General features: G+C 38.5%; 1 protein-coding gene across 8 annotated transcripts in view; it reads right to left on the bottom strand.

The window, feature by feature from the left end:
* VEGFC (vascular endothelial growth factor C) overlaps positions 1-19449 on the bottom strand; it is a 194360-nt gene that overhangs the window by 39242 nt on the left and 135669 nt on the right. The window contains exon 1 of one of the 8 annotated variants that reach the window (XM_083861430.1): positions 17311-17423. The exons of the other annotated variants lie outside the window; for them this stretch is intronic. Coding sequence (XP_083717556.1) covers positions 17311-17322 — 12 coding nt within the window. The 5' untranslated portion in view covers positions 17323-17423. Of the gene's footprint in view, positions 1-17310; positions 17424-19449 lie in introns of those variants that run through there. 8 annotated transcript variants of the gene reach the window in all.

The following is a 19449-nucleotide window of genomic DNA, read 5'->3' as shown; positions in this document are numbered from 1 at the left end:
ACAGAAAGATGAGTAGGACTTGGCCTCTCATGATCCGACCACCCAATGTATGGGACATAAGTACTGAGAAACAAACATGCTTTAACTCTCCCATCTGATGAGGAAAGAATGAAGCAGAACAGATTGTCCAGCAAGCTTCTGGTAAGTGCTTATCACAATTTTCAGTACAGAGAATAGAGCAACCCACTAGAGAGCAAATATTTCCAAAGTCTATTCAAACTACATGGGAGGACTTCATCCAGATTGTGAAGAAGGAAATAGTTTTTCATTAAATAGAGCACTAACCTTCAAAGGAAAGTTGATCTTCTACCTAATCAGGAGAGGAGCAACTTATAGACAGATGGTGATGAGAAGATGTATTTATGTCTTTCAGTCTTTACATTCAGGTTTGAAAAAGGTCAGTTGTAACCAGACAGCTGACATGGGTGACACAGTAACAAAAGCCTTCAACTACAATGGAGAAAGCATTCTCCTATGTGTTAACCTGGATGCTTTAAAAATCAAATTACTTTGTGTAGTTTTCTCTAAGATACTTTCAATTTTTTCAGAAGAACAACAGAGGTATTACTTGCCATCTTTGAGAACAACCAATCTGGAGGAATGGTGGTTTCAGGAGACTAGAAAAGAAAACCAGAGTTCCTACCCCAGGCTCAATTCCAACTGCACAAACACTAGAGCAAACGATAAACAAACAAGCTATTTGCAAGTTCTTAGGGAGGAAAATGAAGAATCATCCTTATCCCTTACCCCCCAAGAGATTGTAAACATCTGTTACAGCTGTGTGTAACACACCAATCACATTAAATTAGTATCATTATCTTTTCCTGTAATGGCAGGGAAATGGTTTCCTGATAAGGAAGGAGCAATATGGATTAGATGAGTTAGGATAAACCTTCTACACGGCAATAAGCAGCATTGTCACATTGATACGTGGGGAAGAGCCATACTTTCCCTCTGCTTGCCTGCAACCCAGCCTGACTGGTCCCAACACTCTTCTCCAAACCTTGCACCATCTCTGCAGATGTGACCACAAGTCAGATCCAGACAGCCCCTGCTGCAAGACAGATCACACATACCTTTAAACTTACTATTTCTGCAGCCTAAATAAAGTCAGAAACCAAAACATGATATGGCTGCACATGATATCTGTGTAACAGCCTCCCCAGCCCCTCCCCCCACAAATGATATTGAAAGGTTCTGTGGTCAAAGGGACACACTAAAAGATACCGATTAGAAAACTTGGCCCTTTCTCCAATGTGTTGCAGTGGTTAAGGACTACAAGAAATACAAACCGTTGTCATGGAGCTGCACTTCCTCTTACAATTATTCTTGAGAAAAAAATCTGTGTAATTTTTTTCTGCCAGCTCAGTTTTCTTGGAAAGTTTGTGACCTCAGTGTGAATTACAAGCCACATCTTGTCCACTCTGTAATTTATTTTGACTTTAGTAAGGCTTTTTCCTGGATATTCTAAGACGCAGGAAATATGGTCTAGAGGAAGTTACTACAAAGAGGGAAGCAAAACTGCTGGAAAACTGTACCCTACGTTGTTTGTCAATGTTTCACTGTAAAAGTGAACACAGCTGTGTTCACTGTCAAAGTTAATACACTTGTTGCCGTGCAGCTGAACATACTCATTCTAGATTTGTGTAGCTGAAGAGGGGAGATGCTTACCAAAATATGCTTCTGATTGCTTAGTGGTAGGCTGTAAAAAATTTAATGACATGATCAGAATTCAAAAGAAACTCTGTCAGTATAAGAAATACAGGGGGGAAAAAACATTATCAGATTTTGTTAGGACACACCTACTCTTCAGAATCTTTTAATTTCAGTCCTTCAAGCAAGACTCCTCAACTGGACAAACACAATTAAAGAAGTTCTAACTTTGTAGCAGCTCTCCAGTAAAGCCATCAGTGAGCCACAAGCTGAACATGAGTTAAAACCTAAAAAGAACACTTTGAAGAGACTAGGGTTTAGTCTAAAGAAGAGGAGTTTGAGGGAAGTTAAGAGCTAAATACAAGGAAATAGGAAATAAGTAATACTCTATATCCACATTATCTTGAACAAAGAGTAACAGATTTATACTTATAGCACATACTATTTACACTAGATATTAGGAAAAAATTCTGCTGAACCAATTTCTTTTCTAGAGATCTATATGGGAAGCTATATTAACCAAATTCCCCTTTTGCCTGTTAATAGTCTCCCTTTGCTGTGCCACACAAAACTTTTTTCGAGGCTTTTTTGTTTGCCTTTAATCTAGGCAGTGTCTTGCTTTCTGCTGGTCTTGTCATAAAACAGAACTGCTGCAGCTGAAGTCAGGAAAGCAATCAAGACAAACTTCTCTAATGGAACTAGATGAGCATATCTCATTAGCAATCTTTGTAAATATTGCAAGTATATGCAACAAAATAAGGACATGTTGATTCAAAATTTCTTTTACTGTGAAGCTTCAACCAGATGCAGTGGACCAACTCCTTCAAAATTTACGCGGACAGCTCTACATTCAAGGTTGATTCCAAGAAAAAGTGTCCTGCTGTGTAATGATATATATTAAAACAAAAACAGTTGGTCAAAAATGCCCAAGAAATAATCCAATAGACTGATTTTTCCTTAAAGGTGTTGAATACAACCAGCCAACAAAATCACCTTGTGAAAATGCATAAAGTATTTCTAAATTCTTACTTTGTGTTGCAGTTACGGAACAGCCTAACAAATATTATTTGGATACCTGTTCCAAAATCAGGACTCTCTGTACCACATTGCCACCCAGTAGTTCAAGAGGATGGGGGAGAGGAAGGGAGTAAGAGGGAAGCAGATCTTTTTCTGACTCATGGATCAATTCCAAACACTTTGAAATGCAGAAGCTTTTTTGTTTTGTTTTGTTTTCTTAGTAGTTGTGCAAGATTTACAATGACTTTCAGACAAAATACACTTCAGTCTTGTAAGACCATATATATAAGTGTATATAAAAGCGAACATGAAAAAAGGCAGAAACCTAATTAGGCTTTAAGAAGACAAGGGGAGCCACAACAGAGAAATATAATCTTTCAGTACGCAGAACACACATTGCTGACTACCTTTCCCATTCATGAATTCAGATACAAGCCACTCATCCCTGCGGTCCATATTGCAGCCTAGTTTACCCGCTTCCCAGGATGCCATCACGGAACAGACTAGAGTGAAGGAACACAGTTTAATAGCAGGATGGTATCTTGAACTACTACAGCTCTCCCTGAGGAAGAAGGAACTCCATCTCCGCAGCCACCCAGAAGCAGAGAAATCTTGGCTGCCCTCTAAAGCTTATGTTCTAAGGAAGAACTGAAGCAGAAAAGAACATGGTGAGAGCTCTCTAACAGTGTCTCATCTTTTTGGGTTTTTTTGGAACCCAGAGTTCTTAGAAACCTCTGTAAAGCCCCAAGCTCTTCATTGACTCATCTATCTCAGCTGAAGTGAAGAAATGCCTGTGAAAGCAGAAGTTTAAGCTACTGAATGCCCAGGGCATCAAAGTCCTGCTCTAAGAGCTGAGGTATAAGGCAAGATGAAGTGCTTCTTCAACATACCCTGATTAACAGAAACCTATCCAGACTCATCCTAGTGAGATCTAGGCACAGCAAACCCATGACTAGGGGATTCTTAAACAAAAAAATCAAAAAGCCTCCAAACCTCTGCAAATCAAAAAAAATAAAAAAAGGATCCAAGTCATGAACTAAAAAGGTCAATATTTTAAAATCTGTCTCAATAGAAGCAATGTAGGAAATAAGATCTTTATTATAAAAAAAGAGAATATTTTATAACAAGTTTCAAAAAACCAAACAACGAACAAACAAACAAGCCACAAAAACAAACCAAAACACACCACATATATATATATATATATATATACACATTCCACTTCAGGCATTAGGCAATTTCAAGTTTCCCAATGCTTTAGTCCATGCAGAGAGAAGTTCCAGAGGCTAATTTAGAATTTGCATGGGTTTATCCTTTGAAGCCATTCCCTCTCCCTGATCTCTCACAACAGCTTTGGGTGACCAAGTTTCTAATACAGCACATGGCTAAATGCCCACAGATGCTGGAGGGTGTTCAAAATGCAATTCAGTTAACAAGCACGCTAAAATCCTCCCATGGTAATAACTACTCCTTTGCTCACAAACTTGCAAATCCCTCATTTTCCAAAGATTACTGAGATATTTTACACTGTGGAAAAAGAAGTTGACACCACTCACTTGAAATTATACTTTATATACTTTTAAAGAAAGAATACTAAAAAGAAAACATGCAGCTTAACATACTTTCACATATCCCTATGTAGTTGTCTAATAACATAAATGTACTTCAATGTTTAACTTACAAGGTCTTATAAGTAGTGGCAAAAGAACTTCTTGGCAGTATTTTTTAATTTTTATAAGATCTTGGAGTATACACTTTATTCCCACTAAAATAACTATTTATGTGTTCTAGAACTAAATCACAGGCTCCTAAATCCATTGTCTTTTGCCAAATTCAGGAACTGAATCAAATCCTGAACCTCATAATCTTTATGTACAGGGACATCACTTCGAAAATATTCAACACAGAAATGTAGCTAGTAAACTCAAAGTGGGGATATAGATATCAAAGCTATGACTGCCAGCAGAAAAACCTGACATTGCCAATCTGCAGTTTGTATAGCCAATGCTACATACATAGAGAGAGATAAGAAGTACGCTTCCACATTTATGCTTTTTTTTTAACTAGAATTCCAAACATATATCACAGCTGTTATTCAATGCCTGAATATCCAAAGTAGGTCTTCAAACCAGTAGTGACACACCTGAATTAAGACGGCCTGTCACTGTCTTCATGTTCCCCACCGTACATTTAATCACAGCACTTATTTCAAGTTTTGAAGCACTAACAGTGAAGTGACTGTTTCTTAAACCAGGGTTCAAGAACAGGTGTCCTTTGATAAATTCAACATACTGCTTTGTAAATTTCCCTTCCCACTGTAATCCTTAACTAAAAGGTTGATGGAAATTACAGAAGCAAAACATAAGGAGTTTCTCTGGGTCTCCACTTTCTGTAGCAATTATTATTGCATTATACATACACATTGAGCAATGCAGCAGTTTTCGGGTTTGTGGTTTTTTGTTTTCCATAAATAAGAAGAGAATTTCACTAACTCTCACTACCAGGTCCATAACTTCTCCAAAACTAGCTTCTTGCCTATTTCAAGTCTCTGGCTGGTGCCCATGCTTCCCAAAGAGGGACTTAGTCTGACCTGATCTGCCCTCTGTACATGATGCTGCAGCTGCATTCACAGGCTGGGAAGGGGACTCAATGACTCTAAGGAGCATTTTCTTGAGCAGAAGTGCTTTGCATGAGGTGCTATGCGTTTTTCTAAGTAGAGCCTCTTAGTGAGGGAATGAAAGAAAGAGGACAAATGCCCACAGAAGAACTTCTACGCCACAGTTACTGTGGCCTGAAATTTTGAAGCAGCTCTAATTCGTTCATCAGGCTGCTGCATACCTGATAGAGTAAATTAGAGGTAGAGGACCTCAAGGCTGACCATTACCCTCCACCCACCTACACCAGCTCTGTGCTTCTGAGAAGGCAGAAACTGAAAATCCATCCTAACAGTTTTCTTATGGCCTACGATCAAGCAGCAATTGACAGAATGGAAGGACACAGTCTCAAGCTGTGCCAAGGGAAATATAGGTTGGATATCAGGAAAAAGTTTTTCATAGAAAGAATAATAAATTACTGGAATGATCTGCCCAGGGAGGTGGTGGAGTCACCATCCCTGGATGTGTTTAAAAAAAAGACTGGATGTGGCACTCAGTGCCATAGTCTAGTTGTGGTGTTAGGGCATGGGTTGGACTCAATGATTTCGGAGGTCTCTTCCAACCTAGTCGTTCTGTGATGATAGAAAATGATGTGCACCAAAGATGCACCTAACAAACTTCTATCACATGCCACACAAAACAGCACTCCATCTGGCTATATTTACAGGGACAACAAAATAAACTGAAGTTGCAAGTTCTGTCTAACCATGCTCAATACCCGAAGGTGTCTCACCATACCCACGCCTGCTTACCTGTTTGAAACAATAGCATGTCCTAGCACCACTTGCACACATGAAGTTTTTTGGGACTCACAAAGGAGGGTCACCAAGGACAATCTCCCCAGGAAGCTGATCACTTTGACATACTCTGAAAGCTTGAGTTTTGTGCAAAATGCAACAGGCGCTTCCTTCTAAAAACCACATTTAGTAGAGTCAGTAACTGCTCTTTATGTATGGTCTGGTAACCTGAACGCTTTCCTTGGAAATGGGCATCTGTTATCTCAGTAAAGTTTTTACCAGAAGTTTAAAATCACACAGAGAGTCTTAGCAGCTACCCAACCATCAGGGTGTCTTGCTTCACACTGGGCAGCTACCCAGCATCTCAACGCCAAGAGGCGAGCCGTGGATTCCCTGAGCGCGGTCATGCTGGATCACAGGATCTGGTCCTTAGCAATTTGTTGCCCTTTTTCCTCTACTTTGTTGCCACAAAGATCAGGCCCTTGATATTTTACCCAAAAGTATAACCAAGAGTAAAGACTTGAGATTTGTACTGGGGATTTTGGCCCTATATTTTGTTTCTCTCTACGTGTGGACCTGACATAAGTCTGCAGATTGGGACAAAAATGTGGATTGCATTCTGTTTCCACATAAGTGCAAGCCCAGAGTAACTACTGACCTAATACACTTATTTGGGATACAAGACTGAGTAAAAAAGAGACCACAAGCCAAAATAACCCTCAGATTTATAGATTTAACTTCTTCAGTTTATGACTTTCATGCTCCTTAACAGATCAGAACAGTTACATATTTTTGATATGCAAAGTGTATTTCAGGTTTAGCATGCTCAGTTGAGGAGAAGTGCATTTATATTTAATTATAAAATAAATTAACTTTGTTCTCTAAATACACTGCGTGAAAGCTTTTCTTTTCCTGTTAGCAATATTGCCAAATCTTATTTCCATCTTCAAACAGAACTTTTACTGTTTTATTTAAACTCTTGGAGGCACAATTCAAACTTCACATATGTTTCCATACAAAATCCAGCAACAAAAAAAAACCTCTTAAAAATTATATATTTCTTCCAAAGCCAGAAAGGACATTTGGACTGAGATGCCCAAAATTACTGACTGGATTTGGCTTACTAGAATAATTCCTTCTGCACGTAGCAACAGCTTCCTCCATCCAGTGATCTTTTCTGATGCTTCAAGATGTAAATAAGGGCAAGCTGGGGCTGCATGAATTACTCACACAGCTTGCTCCCTGTCATAACATTTATGGAAAGATCACAGCTCTTTTCTCTTCACTTAACTAGAAACAGGCAAGTCATGATGAACCTACTCTGGTTTACTGATCTATGATGGATGAATGTAAGCTCCCATAAAAGCAGCATGTGTGCTTGTAAGAGGACAATAAAGGACAAGAAGGACATGTAAGAGGCAGCACACAACCCCCAATCACATGTTGAGATATATAATCATTACAATGAAGGAAAACACTCGTGTTACTCACTGATTAGCACAATAGGGCTGAAATGATATTTGGATGCATCACTTGAATCATACTGAATGCTATTACCACATGTTTCAACAAGAAATAACTACATTTTGATCTTGTATGATCATACGTCATAATTGCCCATTTTCTCTACACAAATTGCACTAATCGGATCACCCCACTTCAAAATTAGGAGCTGACAAATCAACAGTAAAAGACACAAAAACCAAGCCACAACCCCAGTGTGTCTATATGAGAGCTGTAAATAATAATAATAATATCACTAATAGCAGCACAAAAATAATTATACACTATTTCTTACAAAACCAGAACTGTTTGAAATTCAGAAAAGCAACCAAATAACAGAGTCAAGGGCGTGGAGGGGAGATTTCCACCTCCCTTCTGAGACTCAATTACAGGATGCAACAAACTCATTGCTGTGGAGGCAACAGCTACAAGTAGCCACAACAAAGGAATTCAACAAATTTGGGGGGGTGTATATATAACTGGATAATAAACTTGGTGGGCTAGTTACCCTGGCTCAGCCCTTATCTGCTGCCTGATGGAAGCCAAAGAATAAAATTGGAAAAAATTCATCTCCATTTCAGATGCCATCTTTCAGGATTACCATCACAAGCAGGTGAAATACTAACCCAGACAGACTTCATCAGGGTATTTCCAAGGCTTTTTTGTACTTGTCATCACACCAGAGAGGATTTTAGCACGCCATACTATAACAGGTCTTCTGCTTAGAGAGCCAAAAACACCAAAGGAAATCTACTCCAGCCTCTTGCTTTCAATGGCCATTTCTATCTATGTTATCCCAGCACTGAATCAAATGTGTTGAAATATGAAGGCTCCTGTCTTAGAGCATCTAAACTCAAGGACCAGAATAGATGTAAAGTCACCATTTCCCTTGACAGTTTTTCCCACAGATTACTCATTCTCACAGTTCAGAACAAAAAAATCCCACGCCAATGTCTTTGGCTTCAGTTTTATGCCTTCTGCCATGTTACATCTTCCCTTTCTCAAGGACTTCTATATGGTTTAGCCAGTCATCTTTTGATTTGAAACTCTTCAAGATCTTACTAGAAGGTATTTCCATCTCTATTATTACGCATTTTTTCCCCCAAGCCAGTTTTTCAATACAAGTTCATCTATAGACATTGAAATAGACAGTAGCTCAGTACCTGCCTTACTAAGTGCTGCATGCAGGAGAGGGAAGCAAGGTACAATTCACTGTTGTTTCCATTTATATGCATGAGATTCTTACGATCCTGTCTCAGTGACAATGTTGAAATGTAGAAATGTACTTAACTATGACTCTTTAATCAATATTCTAGTACTATTTTGTATTTAGTCTTCCATGCAACAAGTATACTCAATCTTAAATACTAGAAGGCAAATCACAGTTTTATTTCAACTATCATGAGTTTAAAGTTTCCTTATTTTGCTCTGCTGTCACAATTTTTCACATTTGGGAGTGCTGGTATTTTACTGCAGCAGGTAAAAAAAGGGTTCTCTATGTGACACAGCAGATAACAATGACATAGGAAGCACTTTGGCACCAGTAATGTATGTTTGTTTATTGTTCTCCCTATCTTTATAGGTTGTTATTTTACAGACCATATAAAACACTTGCAATTTATTAACAGAGCCATTTGAGCTAGCATGGTAGGACAGTTGAACCATTCTCCAAATTACCGTTTCCAGGCATTCAAGAACATGTTTTCTCCAATGCTTTGTTTCTGTCAATGCCCATTAGCAATTGTAACTGTGGGACAGACAGGGTCAGGATTACCAAGCTGAAAAAAATCAAGATACTCCAGTGGATCTGAGGTAAAGGTTTTAATTGATTCATTTTTGCTTTCCTTTCTAATGAAATTAAACAGCCTTTTGCCATCAAAACATGAATGAGAAATATCAAGAACTGCATTCGGTGTTCCTCATTTGTCGTATTTTCTATGAAACTATCTCTTGGAATGCTGAGGCAAGAATTGCACTTTATCTACTGGTCACCTGCATTTTATTGTAATCACAGTCTGCTGAAAGCAACTTTTTTTCTCTTTACAGCAGAGAAATGCATTATACTACATTTCATAGTTTGGGGCAAATATGACAAAAAAAAGTGAGGTAACTATGAAACACTTCTGACGCAGATGAAATGAGTGTGAGAGAGGTGATTCAGGTCTCACTTCTCCACTCAGAATCAAACTATTAAAAAAGGATGATGATGATGAAGCAAGAAGGTAGGAGAAGGAGTGGAACAGACTCCACTAAGGTAACAGTTTAATTGGCGCTGCCACAAGAGCTTCTGAGTTTATCTAATGGTAAACTTGTGGACAGCCACATTTAGATACAAAACACGTTATTCTCATGCATGTACTTCATTCCATGCATATCAGGGAATAAAGACCTGGAAAAATACTTAAAAGTATCTCATTAATAAAAGGAAGATTAATACCTCAGTTGCTTCTGTCTTGTGCATCTTGATCACCCTTTTTGCAATGACGTGACAAAGAAAACAATTGAGCACTTTAAGTGAAAGCAGTCAGCCTTCTATTCAGCCAAATCAGATAGTATGCACACTGTGAATTGACTGTATGGTGAGTCAAGCAGCTAAGAATTACAAAATCTTTTCTAAACTAAGACATGATTTTGGCTTGAAGACATGTTGCATTCTAAATATGAACAGTTCTCCTGATAATATAGATTTGCTGCTTTCTACTACCCTGATATTCCAACTGTCAATGAGTATACAGACTTCAAATCTTAAGTCAATAAAGTATTAACAAGTAGTCTTAACATACACCTAAGATACACCACGACTGCAACAAGTATCAGCACAAGGTCCTGAAAAACAACTTAATGATCTGCAATTTGAGTGTCTCCTCACCATTTGAAAGAGTCAGCATCCTACTTTCATTTGGGACAGAGTTCATTTCTTCTTGGTAGCTAGAACAGGGTTGTGTTTTGGATTTGGTATGAGATTGACACAGAAAACACACTGTGTTGCTGGGCAATGTTTAGCTTAAGCCAAGGACTTTCTAGCTCTCCTTGCTCTGCTAGCAAACAGGTGCACAAGAGGCTGGGAGGGAGCACAGCCACAACAGCTGACCCAAAGTGGCCACAGGGATATTCCATACCAGAAAGCATCACAAACAGCACAAACTGGGAGGAGCCAATCTCTGCTGGACGATGGGCTGGCCATCAGGCAGCAGGTGGGAAGCAACTGTGTTGTGCATCACTTCTCTCTTTAGTTCTAGTCCTCTCCATCTTTCTCCTTTCCATTAGAATTATTGTTGTTTTTATAATATAACAGTTCAATTATTAAACTGTTCTTATCTCAACCCATCAGTTTTACCTTTCTTTTTCCAGATTCTCCTCCCCATCCCACTAGGAGTTGGGGGCAGTGGGAAGCGAGTAGCTGTGTGGTATTTAGTCAGCAACTGGGGTTAAACTATGACAGTCAGTATAAAAGTTTTAGGCCTTGTGTAAAAATAGGCAGTTAAAAAAATCTAAAATTTGAAAATAAATACCTATTTTTCAGATTATTTTAATTTAAAATTTGTTTTTGGATTATTTTCTAAATTGCAACTGACCTACTGGAAACAAAACCATAAAATTAGAAGAGATTCATTCATGAGAACAAATAGAGTAATTTTAATTCAGCTATAGCAGAATTGTTAGCTGACAGTTTTAAATACACACTTAAATATGTATTCTTATTTTCAAGTTATTTAAAGAATCTATGTGTATATATAGATATAGACACATATTGTGAATGTGCATGTGTGTTTGTGTGTCTATACATAAAAGGGTGGGAACAGCATGATTATATTCTATAGTTAGACTTAAACTAAGCAACAGCATCCGGATACAGAACAATACCTTAAAATAAAACTATATGATCGCAGGAAATTCCATACTAAAATTATCTCTCCTTTAATTCCACTGTATTAGCACTGAGTGAGAATCAAGACAACAGCTGGTGCTAGGCATCAGAGGCATTGATCCATACACAGTTTTATTTAAAAAAAAATTCAAACATGCTTTAGGCTCACTCAGCATAGAGTATGTTATATATTGTTCCTATTAACCATAGTTTCTGCATACATGTTACTGGAGCAGTAGGAATAAATTGAATAGCAGTTCCCATCTCCTCATTGCTGCTTTTCTTTATCCTTTTCACATTCTCCTTCAGCTACTTTCTATGTATAACTCAGCACCAACCAACAGGATTTAAACACCAAGCAAATGTTCAATACTGCAGAAACCTGAGCTTGATGTGAGGACAAAAGTTTCATACAGTTCAGAAAAATCCATCAGCAATTTCACCAAAGAGACTATGGAAAACACGAAATGGAACTGAAGAGTTGCTCTAGTTACACGGGATAAATGTGCAAGTGCACACTTATTTAACTCCTCCTCAATCAGCCTGCCCATTTAATTGATGCAACTTTGGAAAACTGAAATTTGTGAATATACCTTGAAACTGTGGTATTGCCATGTATTCCTCATAGCTGCCAATCTCTGTCTTGTAGCTACAGCCCAAAACTAGACAGTGTGACTCAGCTGCTCAAACTTTGAGCAGTTAAGGTGCAATAATCACAGATGTTTTTCCAAGAATTACTGCCTCCTTCAAGGCATTTTCTGCTCTAGGGCTATTTTTTCATGGGACATTGCAAAGTGAAAAGAAAACAGGCCCTCACAGCTGGGTTAACAGTACCACTGTGATCTAAGTTATTGATCAACAAATGTCCTAGACTATCACAAAAAAACAAAACAAAACAAAACAAAACAAACCAAACAAAAAACCCCCAAAAAACAAAAACAAAACAAAAACAACAACAACAACAACAAAAAACAACAAAAAAACCCCCAAAAAACCCAAAAACAAAACAAAACAAAAAAACCCAAAACAAAACAAAACAAAAAAAAAACCCCACAAAAAAACCCCATCCACTCTTTCTAGTCCCAACTGCTTATTCATGCCCCCCCACAAATTCTTGTCTCCTAGGTAGGCACAAGCACACGTGAAGCCAAGAAGTAAACCAGGAAAAAAAAAAAAAAAAAAAAAAAAAAAATTAAGTTAAACCAAGTACTCCTTAACCCTCACACCTTCCCCCAAGGCAAGCTGTAACTTGGATCATGTTCCCAACTCACCTCCTCACACACTCCCACTGGCACTCGGGAAGGGACAGTGCAGGTGACAAGCCAGTGGGCAGTGGGAATACCATCTGGGCTATCAGCACCAAATTATGCAGGCTCTGGTGGTTAACTTCGTCTGGAACTTCTCCGGTTTTTCCACATGGAAGACCTTGTTTCCACCTGTTTATTCAAAGGTTTTGACAGACTTCAACCTGAAGCTTGATTTCCCACCAAGGAACTGTCCTAATGTCTGTTTCTTGTCCAAATTAATATAGTGAAGCCTCCCCACTGAAGATTTGCAGCACGTTAAACTGACAGGGCAGTATGATATGGAGAGATGAGAAGAGAAAGAAAAAATAGAGTGTGCCTCAGGGGCGTACTTTTAAAATCTCCAGCAAAATTTAGCCAACAAATAAGCATCACAGCTTATGAATTTCCAGCAGTCTTGGGCAGATTGTGCTGCTAAAACACAAAAAGGTTTAAGTAACAATCAGTGTATATTCCCTGCAGCTGCTGAGCAAGACTTGCTGTGCAGATACAGCTTTGGTCTGCAGCTGGTCATGAAGTGACAGCAGTGAGAAGAATGAACTTCAGTGTAAGGAAACACAAAACAGAAAAGGCTCAGTCTGTCCTCAGAATAAAATGGGAAAAATAAAGGACACAGGGAAGAGAGCTGGAGTCTGCAGCTGAAACCTGGATCTCAGAGAAGAGAGTAGGAGAAACAGGAAAAGAAAGTTGTGATCTGAAGCTAGTGAGGGAGATTGGGGAGAGACACACACTCCATGAGGAACACAGGTTGGCACTAATTTGCTATGCAGAGAAAAAGTGGAAAAGAAATCAAAGAGCTGTGACAGCCTGGTGTAACCTCATTGCCACTTATTCACATGAGAAGGGGCAATTAAAAATTATGACAATTGGTACAAAGAGGAGAAGGGAGAGATCCAAGTATTTCACAGTTTGATGAAGAAGAGAAGCAAGGTGTAGAGAAAACACAGAAACTAGAGATAGATTTAAAACACAGGAACTGCTCAAGAACACAGGTGAAAAGCCTAAAGGACAGAAGCCTGCTGCCCCCTCAGCTATTTTACTATTTACACAAAACAGCCTTGAATGAGCAAAAAACGCCCAAAAGTCTTAAGACACACAGGCTTCTATCTCTTCAGCTGGATCAGTTTATATATCAAATCAGAGTCCTCAAACAAGGTTCAGCATGTAATTCAAAGGCTGAAGTAAGGGAGGTAAGTGGAAGCACTTAGGCTGGTGCTGCTTCCCAGTTCCCCATATCCAGCGCAGTTCTGTACAGGACTGTAGGCTGTCCTCTAGACTTGGGCAGTACAGCTTCAGGCATTTTTGTTTATCTTTTCTAAGTCCCTAAACATCAAGTAACTCCAACGAGTATAAGAAGTACATCAGAAAAAAAGTAAGTTTTTAACACTAGCATTGTCTGACTTCTGAATGCTTTATTTTTACTGAAGTAGCAAGCTATAGTGTATATATTCATTTATTTCAGACATTTGTGATTGCAATGCTTGTCAGCACTACCAGATTTATCTTGGCTCTAGTCTAACATTATTTATGCAGAGTGACAGCAAGACATTGATAATAAATCTTCATATCATAGCAAGAGAATGATTCCCAGACACCAAACTTGTGTCACTGAAAGTCCAAGTACAAAGTAGAAGACAAATAATATTTATATGTCCTTCTGGTAGTTCAGTTATTTCTACAGAAATAATTTTGGACAACTACCTTCATTCAACATAAATAACTCAGTATTAGAGTCTTGCAAATTGTCAGCGCAAGTTTAGCTGCTCATGAACTACATGGAATGTATTGCAAAAATTAACCTGCTACAATTACATCATTAACCAGATCACTTTTTCACTGCACAGAACACAACCACAGTACTGTCTCATCACAAAGAAACCTGTGTTGGTGCTTCATAGTTGTTCCTGAGCCATGTTCTGCAGGAAGCATAGCTGACTAGTTAAATTAGCAACCAGTCCAGTATTACCGGCCCTCCACTCCAATATTGCTGAATCTTACATGTATGTAAGGAGGAAAAACAAAAACCCTAAACCAGCAAAATTAGTTTGGATTATAAGAACCTTATTACCAACAAAGATTAAATGAAAAAGATAATTTTATTAGAATAATCTGTTCACATTGGTAGTCATGGATTATGAGGACGTGTTTGTGAAGCACTGCATCCAGGTACATGACTACTCTTACTTAATTCTGCTACACAGTAAAGCAAGATCAGCCACTAGAAGTTATTTACCTGAAGTACTCCTAAGTAAACTGTTGCACAGTTACTGTAAATCCAGCATAAATCCATGCTGCTACCAAAAGGAGTACTGCCCTCCCCACTACAAGCTTTCCAACACACGTAGAGGGAGGAGAAAGAACCAGGAGAACAGGGACAGGCTTCTGGCTGGAGCACCCCTTCTATCAAATTAAGTACAGACTCATTTAGCACAACTCATATGCAACACAGTTACTTGTTACTCAAAGATACTACCTTCTTCAACTACTAGGACTGGATCCAGACAGGTATGATCAATTACACCTTTCTATCAGTTTTGCTTATAGAGCATAATTATAGAAAAAAGTAATGTATTTTAGACAACTCAAGTAAAAACACTGCAAACTCAGTAAGAAAAAAATAATTAAATAAAACAACATTTCCTTCCAAGGTACAGCTCTGTCAGAGTGGGCAGCAAATACAGTGACCTTAAAGAGAGTGGTAAAAACTTATCAAACTGTTGTGGTCTTCAGTGACTAGAGTCAGAGAGGTTGTGGGGTTTTCTTCTTTGTTTTCTTTCAATCTTCTAGAAGATTTTGAAGCCATTGCTGCAGTCCAGCTAAAGAACTTACATATCAGAGCATGAGGATGCTGGTTGCAAACTAATTCTGATTTTATGAAAGCAGATGGGAAAATTGGTAAGCAGTGGATTAGAGTAGTTCTGCATGAAACTCAGTTACTTTAACAATTACCGAAATCATTAATTCAATTTTTCTTTCATTTAATAATTCTATTTTTCTTTTAAGATTGTTACTGAGGTATCAGTGCATCTTGTAAAATAGGCAATTAATTTCACATCTTAATAGGACTTCACATTTACTTTTAATTCCTCAATACTGCACTAACTCAAAGTGAAAAGGAAATTCCCATTCTGATTAAACTAATTAGCTAATGAACACAACCCACTCTAGCTCAGAATAAGCTTTTTTAATAGCTTCCTCATTAGATAGTTTGAAGGGAAGAAAAAGATATATACAGTGATGACAAAAATAAGTCTTTACAAGAGTACATGTTAAATAGCCTAAGTTAGCAGCTTTATGATAATGCATGTAACCAAGGTTTTTGAGAAAGGAAAGAACAAAATCAAAGCTAAATACAATTGTATTGTTTTCACAATTGTAATAAAATATGTGTAAAAATAACAGAAATCAATAGGTTGGCACAAATATGAAAAAATATTTAGAATTTTTAAATGTTGACATTATCCAGAAGAACTTCAATTTTATTCAATATATCACTTGTTAGATAATATCTCTATTACAACAAAAAGGATGTAAACAAATATGCCTTAATGGGACCTTTGGCAAGATGTAGGAATTCCTCAAATACAGCAGAATAAGGCACTTTTCTAGTGAGGCAGAAGAAAAAAAGTCTCAATATCACAAAGCAGAAGGAACCACCAATGCAAGATATAAAAGAAAAAAAGTCCTAACCCTAGATGACAGTCTTCTTCAGAAGACCACAGATGTTTATAAGGGGGTAACACTCAATGTCTGCTAAAGCTCACATTATATAATCTTTATCTAAAGGGCTTCTCTTAATTCCCTTATCTTCTCCCTCCTCCAACACGATGAGAATAGGGAATTAAGGGAAATTTGTGACCCAACTCCACCACCTTCCTCTAAATATCTTTGCAACTATTCCTGTACTTTTCTATGGAGCAGGGCATCAACAGAAAGAAAGGATCTCTTGGATTGCCCCTGTATTCAGCACTGCACTACTGTTCATCAAATGGCATTTGGAAGATGGAATTGCCTACAAATATATCCATAACAAGGGTTTCAGGCACCATAAACACATCAAAAGAACTACAGATTTTAATTCTGACCTGGAGGGAAAATATTTCCCCAAGCTGGTAAAGCCATAGGCAGACAGCAACTAAAGTGACACCACACATGTAATACAGGTCTGCAGATGAAAATAAAATCAGTCTCTTGACCAAGAAGGTGAGAGAAATCTAACAATGCATCCAGTCACTCTGACTGGCCAAAATATAAGAACTAATAAAATTTGTATTTGATTGAAACACAGAATGAAATAATTAAATGACACATTTATGCTTCTTCTTTAGTTTGGTCTTCAAAAATTTAAGGACATCCCAGATCCTCAAATTAAATGCTTTTTTTTTCCTCAAGTGCTGAAAATAGCTTTTGTGCTCATGTAACACACAAGGTTCAAATTATAAATGTTAATAATATTAATCAATATTAACTGTAGAATAAATCTTTACACACATTGCAAGCCAACAAAATCAAAGAAACAATACTGAGCCTAAACCAGCACCATCTTGGTATGATGTAGCTCAGAATCTACTCACTGCTGGTAGCATCTTCAGTATGAAAACACACTACACTCATGGACAAGACATCCTTAAAGAGATACTGAAGAGGCAGAAGCACATCTTCTAATATCCTCAATCCAACAACTGTGCATGTTAGGTGAGTAGGAGGGGAAAGAACTACAGAAAATTATTAAGTCCAAAAACTCTCCTTAAACAGAGCAGCACACGCTGCTCACATGACAAAGGCCACCTGCCTTGGCAACCATTAGTTTGCCCCAGTGGGGTATTTCCTATATTCTTATGCTTAAGGCTAGGCTTGACATTTACCTAAAATTTTGCAAGCATGGGCAGGTTTTAAAACTGGTCATATGCACCTAATTAGCGCACATAACCAAGCCCTCACAAATCCTGCCTGACAGTAACATCTTATTGTTAGCAGGCATAAACAGCCTTTGCAAGACTGCTGACATATTTCACAGATCACACTGAGACCACATCTCATTTTTAAAGAAAAATCAATAAAGACATTAAATATATAGCTCATGGTTTATAACTCAAAAGATAGCTAGTTCCATTAAATCTTTCACTGTGCACATGTGGCAGGCAGAAAAACACATTAAAAGCATAATGAACACAAAAGTTTAAATAATCATACATCATCTTGAAACAGGCCTCTAAAAACAGCTTTTATGTGAATTTTGAGGAAGTAGTAATAACTATGAAATGCCTTCCCCCATCCTGTTCTTCAGTAAAAACATGGGTAGTTCTTAAAAGGAGGCATTTTAATCATACTCATGTCTGACATGTTACAAAATACTGGCATATCAAGACACACTTTTAAAACAAACACACAAGTAGAATTATTGGGAAAGAGAACAAAATGTAATTGTGTCTCTACACACATCTGTTGTGTCCTGTTGTGGTGCATTTGATATTCACCCAAGTCCTGCATGCTTATGTCACTCCTTTTATAACGGTTTGTCCCTATAACCCTGTCCAAACCCCTTGGTCTTTCCCAGGTGGTGGGTCTTGTCAACCACCTTGCCATTCTGCCCAGAAGCCTGGAAAATTCTAGTGAGGTTGCAAGGTGATTTGGCAAGTTCTTGGGTTCCCTCCCTCTTTTATTGTTCTGTTAAGTATCCCCTGTTCTGGGTCACTCCCCCCTCCCTCTGGGATTGGTTCTAGATCACCCCCTGCCCCTGTCCACGCCCATTGTACTTCAGCCAAAACCCAAGGGCCAGATCTCACTCCAGCCCTCCAGTCGTCCTTTCTCCTCTGCCACGCTTCTGCCTGAGGTTCAGACCCCCTGAACCTAAAAGGTCCAAGGCTGCACCCCTGAACATGGACTCAGTGAGGGAGCTGGCTGGTGAGCAGCCCCCAACACCCACATAGTGCCCCACATATGGACACTATGTGTTCCACATATGGAACCTCATGTGCGCTCCTGGCTCTCCCCTCTCCTTGTTCTGCTGTCTTGAAGAGCATTAAGAAGGTATGAATTCAGGTGTTCAAAGGTAAAGAACTGTTTTCTTTCAAAAAGCAGGTTACGTAAGTGAAAGAACAGTGGAGAGGGAAACTCAATAAATCCGCAAGTGGCATGGACAGAATTTGCTCCCTGCCTTGTCCAGAGGAGGGATTCAAAGTATCATATTTAATCAGCAGGTGTCTGAACCCATCCTTTTGCTTGTCTTGAGCCTTTGTTTGGTTGTTTTTAAATTTCCTATTATGTATAGCAAACAGAACATCCACTTAAAGGCATACTTGTTGATGTAGAAAAGCATTGATGTGAAAAGCTTCTGTGGGCTCAATGAGTACCTGGAGAAAAGTCAACTGAAAGCTATTGAAGAAAACGAAATAACACACACCATCATTTAAGGCAAGGAAGTTCACAAGCTGCTGCCAACAGCCTGTCAGCATGTAGTGACACTTTCCATTTCTTTGCTCAGAAGGAGGTTGTCAAGTAGATCCTGTAATTTGGCAAGGCCTTGGATGGTAAGGGCATAAATAAAAAGAAAAGAAGGCCAGCCAGAAGAACTAAGAGGTACTGGAAGACCGGAAGAGTGCCCTTAGGTGCATGTTGCCAGGGTTGTCCTTTCACAAACATTATGAGTCTGGGGATCCTGCAAATACCTGCTGCTGGCTTTTCTAACTGAAGTCCCCAGCTGGCCAAGGATA

Source organism: Zosterops lateralis (genome assembly GCF_965231275.1).
Source record: "Zosterops lateralis genome assembly, chromosome: 5".
In the NCBI taxonomy this organism is placed as follows: Eukaryota; Metazoa; Chordata; class Aves; order Passeriformes; family Zosteropidae; genus Zosterops; species Zosterops lateralis.
The sequence above is the reverse complement of the archived record's forward strand: the minus strand, read 5'-3'. Positions and strand labels throughout refer to the sequence as shown.